Source organism: Ascaphus truei, chromosome 3 (assembly GCF_040206685.1).
Source record: "Ascaphus truei isolate aAscTru1 chromosome 3, aAscTru1.hap1, whole genome shotgun sequence".
NCBI lineage: Eukaryota > Metazoa > Chordata > Amphibia > Anura > Ascaphidae > Ascaphus > Ascaphus truei.
In genome coordinates, this window is record NC_134485.1 from 186,951,091 (window position 1) to 186,960,092 (window position 9,002).

At 42.2% G+C, this 9,002-nt stretch overlaps 1 protein-coding gene across 1 annotated transcript in view; it reads left to right on the top strand.

Annotated features, from left to right (window-relative positions):
- Nucleotides 1–8,774, top strand: part of SMG8 (SMG8 nonsense mediated mRNA decay factor) — a 16,390-nt gene extending 7,616 nt beyond the window's left edge. The window contains exons 2-4 of the mRNA XM_075589786.1: nt 3,813–3,958; nt 4,525–5,406; nt 7,820–8,774. Of these exons, the coding sequence (XP_075445901.1) occupies nt 3,813–3,958; nt 4,525–5,406; nt 7,820–8,017 (1,226 nt within the window). The 3' untranslated portion in view covers nt 8,018–8,774. The remainder of the gene's footprint in view (nt 1–3,812; nt 3,959–4,524; nt 5,407–7,819) is intronic.
- Nucleotides 8,775–9,002: the final 228 nt, after the last annotated feature.

A 9,002-nucleotide genomic window follows, 5' to 3' on the forward strand; every position in this document is an offset into this window, starting at 1 on the left:
CGGCGCAAAAACTTTTCGTAATCTTCCCCCCTTGTCGGCTGGCTCCACGCTTACTGCCGTGTGTGCGCGTGGCCCTTGTATAGGACGGCTAGCTATCCACAGCCAACTATAATTGCTGCGCGCACGACAGAGCGCGCGCGCCCACTATATTACGGGCCTTGCATGCGCATGCAATGAGTTAATATCGTGCCTTGTAAATGCATTATTTATTTGATTTATAAAATGTTTTACCAGGAAGTAATACATTGTTACCTCTCATTTTCAAGTATGTCCTGGGCATAGTTGTGATGACAGATACATGGTTACGTTAAATGAACGGGGTTATACATTATATATAAAGACATTGCATGAACAGTTAAAGATAAAATGTGTTATAGGTGTGTGTTAGGCCCGGGCCATAGAGGTGTGGGGAGAGCGGAGGCGCGCTAGCGCTGAGGCTCGCCTGCTTCAGTCAGCGTGATTGCACGGACTTGCAGGCGAGCCAGCGTGCGCGAAGGGAGCCGGGGGAAGGTGGTTGGAGGCGGGGCAGTGACGTCGCTGGGCCAATCGCCCGCGACGCACTGACGTCAATGTCACGGCGCCGACGTCACGGCGCCGTGACGTTGACGCTGCTGTGCTGTGATTGGAGGTTTTCAGCCGACAGCGCGCTGAAAAACAGCTTGGCGCTCGGCTGAAACCTCCATCTCGTCAGCACGCCTGCGGACGCTCGCGTGAGCCCCCTCTCAAGGCATCCTCATTGAGGATGCAGGGGCTCAGCGCGGACCGTCCGCACGCCTCAGCACGGCCTGTCCGTCTATGGACTCGGCCTTACAGACCAGATTAAAATGTGAAAGAGCTTTAGTTTTGAAAGAACATAGACTGGTGGCGACTTTGAGAATCTCAAGTAGATTGCTCGAGTTTTGAGGTGCACGGTAAGAGGAGCGGCCGGATACTTTGTTGGACCGTGGGACCGTGAATAGTCTTTTGGAGTCAGATCTCGGGTGACACCTGTTGCATGTGGTAGGGGTGAGGAGCTTGTTCAGATAGGCAGGTTGAGGTAGACTCAAGTGATGGCCAATCTAGTTCTTTGAGCATTTCGCAGTGATGTGTGTTGTAGTTACATTGGAGGACAAAGCAGCATATTGAATTGTAGAGGGTGTCCAGTTTGCTAAGGTGAGTTTGGGGTGCTGTGCCATATACTATGTCCCCATAGTCTATAATTGGTATTCGCATCTGCTGTGCGATACGCTTTCAGACCAGCGGGCTAAGCCTGCGCTTATAGTGACAGCGCCGCGACGTTGCGGAAAAACAAATGCATTGCCGCAGTCGCGTGCGCTTATAGTAAGTGCGACGTGACGGAGCGATCGCGATCGCTGGAAGTCATCTCTATTTGATTTTCCAGCGACAGTCACCTGACCGTCGCGTTGCCGGCACTATAAGCGTAGCCTTAGGGAGGATTTGTTCCTGTAAAGTACACCTAATTTGGCATAGGTTTTGGATGACCGGGTATCAATGTGTAACCCAAATGGGAGTCAAACCATTTGCCCAAACATTTTAAGCTAGTGCAGGGGCCAGACTGGCACTAGAGGTGGTTCTGATCTGAAGCTCCGTCATTTTGGTAGCTTTTGAAATTTAGCCTGGGTCCCAAATACAATTGTTAGTCTTGTCAGTGTTTAAAAACTGTTTGATTTGGGAAATCCAGTTTTCAAGTATCAAAATTAGAATGAAGTATGTGTTCAAGGTCAGAGGCTAGCGTTGTGTTTATATAAGATTAAGTCATCTGCATACATGTGTATTGAAGCTCCCTTACAAGCTGTGGGTAGATCATTGATGAAGACTGAAAAGAGTAGGGACACCACAGGCGATATCCAAGTTAGGCTGCGCTTATAGTGCTGGTGACGTCGCCGTCGCCACCGGCGAAAGTTATCTTTCGCCGGTCGGCCGCATCGCGGGATTCCCGCAATTTGATTTGTTCAAGGGCCGTCACGTGACGCGACGGCTCTTGAAAAATTAAATTTTGCCGGCGGTGGATTTTCGCGATGGCGACGTCGCTTGTCGCCGTCGCGTGCACTATAAGCGCACGCAGCGGCGGCAATGCGTTTGTTTTCGGGCTAATTCGCGTCGCCGGCACTACAAGCAAGGCCTTGGACACACGTTGGGATCTACCTGATAGGAGTGAAACCAGTTTAAAGCATGTTTCCCTATTCCAGTTGTAAACAAACTAAAGACGAGCCTTTGTTCCAGTCCCATGCACTGGTGAACTTGGAGAGGAGTTTTCTTATTGTGTTCTGCAGCCTCACTGATCCTTCTAATGTCGGCAATGATATTGCTAATCCAAGAGTGGATTCGATCACTAAATACAGTCTTGATTCTTAAAAAATAAATAAATAAATATAAAAAAAAATGGCAGTGAAGAGAGATCGTGTGTTAATTACAATCCATTTTTTTTATTGCCAAACCAAAGTGCAGTAATGTTGGTCATTGATGTCACAGCCATATTGGGCTATTACTACTGTCCCTTCAACTCTGCATTAAAACAACAAAATATGTTCTAATATTGATTTTCAACCATTGTCCAGGAAACCCCCGTCTACACCAGCCGTCGGATGCAAAGTGCATTCCCATGTTTGATGTTCCTGAATATAGAGATGGCTAGTTACCCATCAAATATTCTCTGTTCAGGGTTACACAAGAGAACCACGGCATGATAATGGCAGCAAGACTTGCGGATTATAATCTGCCAGTATAGGTGACACGGCTCAATTTCATGAATCTCAAGTCTTTCTTTCAATTAAATACAGTAGTTTTACATTATAACCCCTACGGGGCTTTACAATGTACAGTATTGCTGGCACCCTTCAGTGCTGAAGGGATGAAAGAAACTGCAAATCTGTCAATCAAGCTTTAGATAGTAGGCACAAGAAATAGTAAGAATACATAGCAGTGTGCATCCAGCAACATGTTTGCAAAGTATTTTGCATGATTACAAAAGATACATATCAGGTAAGATTAAAAAACAGAGTAGTGAGTACAGGTGCATTTTGTATTGATATAATCTGCTATTAGGACTAAAGTGATCCCATATTAATCATCTATGTTAAATCAAGGTAATTTATGTTGATAAAAAGCAAACCACAAAATCAGAAGGGTTTTGTAGAGGAAGGATGTTTATCTTGTTTTTCCCACCGCAATAACGTAATTCGGCTTATTCACCCACTGTCGGAGCCATGTGTGAGGGAGCGGGTCAGTAGTATACCTGTCTGATTATTTTATGTGTGTATGTACTATATATGTATAATTTAATTTTTTTTAAGAGAAAAGCTATCTTTGCCAACATATACCTTTTTTTTTTTTAAACATTTCACTGGCGTTAGTTCAATTTGGCAGTACATGGGACTGTATCTTGAGTATGCTGATCTCGAATGTGAGAGATCAAATTTTTGAAACATATTGCCACCTCTGGGTAAACTTAAGCAAGTAATTTTACCATGGGCTCCATGTGAATGGATATTCCAGGCAAAATGTGACACATTGTGTGCTCATTTGCATGTCATTTCCCAGAATCCCTTGCTGCAGTGGGAGCACTGTATGCGAGGTAATAATGGTTGAAAGGCAGGGTTGCAGCCCTGTCTAAGACATGTGAATGTGCTCACAAGTAATATTCTTTATTGTCTAAATGCCAACGGTGGAGTTTTTTTGTTGCTTTTTTCACCCACCATAACTTAGTGTGTGTATGTTTATTATTATTATTATTTATATATATATATATATTATTATTATTTTAAATAATGTGCAGATTTAAATTTTAAAAGCTGATTTTAATTTATATTTAGGGGACAAAATTGAACCAGAGAGAAACCCCCCCATCCTGTATCACAATAGCCGGGCACGATCAACTGGTAGCTGTAACTGTGGGAGAAAGCAGGCACCCCGTGAAGACCCCTTCGACATCCACAGCGCCAATTACGATTTTTATCAGGTATTATACTCTTGCAATGCCTGTTTGTGCATGCCTCATGAACATAACCAAATTGAATTAAGAAATAGGACACACTGCTCAACGTTACCTGAGGAGGCCTCCTGGGTTAGACGAGACGTCCCTGCTCCAGATATCTTTTAATCTAAAGTTTCAGTAATCCTCCCAAACCCCCACCCCCCACCCCCTCCATGCCAGAGTTTGGGATATACTGGATTTAGGCAGTAAAGTGGAATACCCTCTGTTGTGTTTTTGGTTTTTTTTGGGGAGGGGGGGAGATTCAGTTTTTCATGCCCACAGTTCTGTAAATAGTCTAAACAATTCTGACCCTTGTGGGCCAGTCAACTATTTTAAGTCTCCCAGCTATAGGCATATTACCCTCCTTATTTGTAACTGACATTTAGAGCAGGTAATTAGTCTTTATAAGGGGTATGCTAAATTGTGTTCAAGATTTGTGACTATGATCATAGGATATTGACACTTCAGTTCTAGTTCAGCGTTTTCTCTTTGTGTTGTCTTATTAGTGGTGGACTTTTGTTTTACTAAAAAGTTTTTTTTGTATTCCACAGATGCTGGAAGAGAAATGCTGCGGAAAGCTGGATCATATCAACTTCCCCATGTTCCAGCCTAGCACCCCAGACCCAGCTCCGGCCAAGAACGAAACTCCCCCAGCTCCCCAGGAGGGAGAAGTGGAAGAGGAGAAGCTAAAGGATAAGGAGCCTCAAACACAGGGAGACAGTACCAGCCTGAGTCTGGCACTCAGCTTGGGCCAGTCCACTGACAGCCTGGGAACATACCCAGCTGACCCACAAGCAGGGGGTGAAAATGCAGAAGCTCCTGGTCATGGCACAGAGGACAAAGGTGAAAAAAGGCAGAGTTTGGTCGATCGTCAAGCATCTACTGTGGAGTATCTCCCTGGCATGATGCATTCGAATTGTCCAAAAGGACTTCTGCCCAAGTTCTCCAGTTGGGCCTTGGTAAAACTTGGTTCTGCTAAGGCTTACAACTTCCACACGGGGCTAGATCAACTTGGCTTCATCCCAGGGACAAATTATTTGATGGCTTGGGACATCGTCATACGAACAAAGCCGGAAGACGAAGGAGACCTGGACACCAACTCCTGGCCGGCCCCCAATAAATCCATTCCTGGGAAGCGCAGTGCAGAGGTGATGGGAAGAGGCCGGAGGAGAGATGACATGGCAAGAGCGTTTGTGGGCTTCGAGTACGAGGACTCCCGAGGCCGGAGGTTTATTTGCTCGGGGCCTGATAAAATTATGAAGGTGATTGGCAATGGACCCAAAGAATCAGCCATAAAAGTCCTAAACAGTGACATGCCCTTGTACATCCTCTCACCGTCACAGGGCCGAGGACTTAAACCCCATTACGCTCAGCTCATGAGACTCTTTGTTGTGGTGCCGGATGCTCCTTTACAAATTGTATTGGCTCCTCAGGTAAGATCCCAAATGTGCCGTGTTACCGAATGCTTCTTCATTTACATTTCAATCAACAGGAATTTTTTATAGAAACAAAGGTGCAGATAGAGACTTTGAAATACTTCACATTAAAGCTGAGCATTATACTGACATGATGGTAATATCGGGATAATAAAAAATGACTACATCAATATTGAAAATTGTATTTATAGGTTAAAGTGGCGACATGTTTGTTTTTGACAAACCCTATTTTACGTGTATACAAATGTACAGATCAGGAGCAATTTTCTGAAGGCAAGAACAAAATGTCTGTATTTGAAAGCTGGAGGCAACTAGTGATGTAAGAAATCACTTGTTCACTGAAAATATGCAAGCAGAGTAGAGTAAGTGTTTATAATGCAGCATTGAGCTGCCTATCACCGGTGTAGATCCTCAAAGCTCCGCTAAATCTTTTATCGTGACGCTACCCCCTTTTGACGTAACAATAGTCGTAACGCATAACCCACAAAGGTGGTTGGCGTTACAATGCCCTCGTGTTAATCCGAGAAATATCGGATGGCTAACTTTGAACGGACGTCTGTCTGACTCATATCCAAATCATAAGCTAATTGTCCGTTAGCATAACATCTAACCGATATAGCAGATCTGTCTGTCTGACCTAATATGGTATACAATCTTCTGTATTAAGTATGGGTGTACCATAATGTCTGTATATTATAACAATAATTACCTAGAGTCAGAAGTAGTGAACAAAACTTTTATTCCCAAACTGTTCCAGTTCTTAACTGTGTGCAAACAATAAAGGGAGAAAATGTACATGCCAAATAACAAGAAAAATATTTACAGAAAATGATTGCCTCTTTTTTTGTGGCAGAACTGCCAGGCTCACCAAGCCCCCTGGGTAACACGTCTGTAACGCATGTGTGTTAATTAGAACATTGGATGTTATAGTTTTGCCAATGCGGATGTGCAGTGTCTCTGTGCAATGAAAATCCCTGTTGATACAGCTAACGTAACGATGCTTAGTTTGCCAAACGGACGTTGTTTTTGCATATCATTAGCTTTGTGGATACCTGTTAAACTGAGAGAAACTAATGGACGTTACATATTTCGGTAACATCACAGTAGCCCAGATTTAATTTAGCTCTGTGGATCTACCCCAGTGTTTTAAAGAAAAAAAAATTGTATTCAATTTATCATTTACATTTTTATTATGATTTGCAAAACGAAACAAAGAAATATCACCATTTTTATATGCAAATCATTCTTGCATTCACACAACAAGTCTATGTTGCTTGTGAACTGGTTTACACAATGTTGTAAAAAGGCTCAAGGGGTGTTTGCTGTCATCTTTGTACCACCAAATAATAATAATAATTCTAATAATTGTTATAGTTCTGAATTCATGCTGTGGGTAGTGTAGTTTACAACCGCAATTAATCCGACATGTTGGTGTTTTAGGGAGTTATTCATTAAGCTTTGATCGTGTCGATCTGGGTGCTATCACACGGAAACTCCCATTGAAGAGAGATTGTGCAGTAGTGCCCTGATCACCACGATCACCGTTTAATGAACACCCCTAATGGTAAATAAGGCCCAATATCTCTCGGTCACTGTCTTAATGCACCTTTTGTGGTCCATTCACTTGAATGGTTTGAAGGTGCTTTAAGGCTTGACACTCTCTAGTAAATATGATCCATTGTGACTTGTTTCAGGTCTGAAGCAACTAGCGCTTGGTCTTGAATAAGAATTCTGCAATACAAAGGGCAGAGCATTTACTACTAAGTGGCAGTAGCAAGTAGTTATATGTATTGAAGAGGAAAGGCCAGGCATTTAAAGAAAGTACATGCTGCTCAAATGTATTTTTTACCTTGATAGAATTTTAATTTTTATGCTACCACGATATTACATTAAGGATGGCTGCCAGGGTCACCAATAGACAGTTATGACAATCACTTGATGACGATGCAACTTTTTATAGGCCACTAAAATTATGTATTCCCTGCAGCCATATTTGTTCACTGGGTCTGCTAGGCTGTAAGCATAATAACCTTTGTGTCATACATCTATTTTCTCCCAATGGGACTTAAAAGAGCTTCAGTATTACAGGTATAGTGCGCAGTAACCAGCAATGTACGTAGGAATTTTGCAGACACTGTCCCTGCCCAGATCTTACAATCTGTGTTGTTGGAGCTAGAGGCACAAGAAGCTGACACCGGGATTTGAACCAGGCTCCTCTGCTTCAAACTCTCATTGTTATCAGTCAGTGCCTTTTCAGCTCAATAATGCTATATTCAGGGTCCGATTTAAACATGTTGACTCTAAAATGCAAGTTTAGCCTAATACTGTGACAATTAAAGCCAATGAGCAGCAATAACAGGGGTCAAATAAGTATCACTATTAATATTTGGTTGTTGACTTGTATTCGTAGGTGCACCCTGGACCACCTCCGTGCCCAGTCTTCTCTCCTGAAAAGCAAGATATCACACTGCCCCCTGACGGACTCTGGGTTCTGAGATTCCCTTACTCATATGTCACAGAACGTGGGCCCTGTTATCCTCCAAAGGAAAACCAGCAACTGATGACCTACAAGGTCATGCGAGGGTTACTAAAGGCGGTCACTCAGTAAAGCCTACTCTCTTTCTACGCTGGGACTGGGTGTGGCATCAGCTTGCTCTCTTCAATATGATGGATGTGATTATTGATAATCAGAAACTGGGTCAGGAATCATTTAATTTTTTTTCTTCAGTGACCTCCAAAGGAGCTTCCTTGTTTCCTATCTGAAAACTGTAATTTCACAAAGCAAAATTTCAAAGGTGTGTTCAGATAAGTGACATTTACAGTCTATTGATACGTTCATTATAACCCATTGCGTTTATGTGAAAAGAGAAATTCTGATTGATGTTAAAGCAACAATCCCACTTTCTGAAAAAAAATGTTGTTTACATTTGCATCATTACTTCTAAATTCTCCAGGGTTTTTTCTATTTTTGGGGATATACTGTATTACAATAAAATAAAAATAAATTGTGAATTTTCTCATTTGCTTCGTAATCTCGCCTGTTGTAACAATATTGGAATTGCATATTATTTCTTAATTGTTTAGATAGTCTCCCCAAAAAATGGGGGGCTTACATTGCTTTATTTACCATTGTCTTGTTTGAATTTGGCTTTCATCAGACTATTAAATGTACCTTAAATTATTAAACAAACGTTCAAATTGGCATGGCAGCTATCATGTCGGTGAGAGCTTCATTAGTGCTTCGTTAGTGGAATAAGTGTTTTAAATCAAGATTAGGGTGCTTATTTGTCAAATAAATCATGACTGCCCACTGTCATTACTGTACAAGTTGTATGTGAATAAAAACATGCAATGTGTGTAACATTTTTACCTCGCAGGCTATAATTTATTTCTATTTTGCTACGAGATTACATAGTGTAATTTGTAATGTAACCAAGATCATAAAACTTCAGTACCCGGTGGAGCCGCTACATTTGCCATTATGTGCTGCGAGGTTCGTCATTCCACCCACCGCACTACACACACATCCATGTAAGGGGAAAAAAATCATTGTATTTTACAGTAAGTGAAAAAATTATTACATAGGACATCCT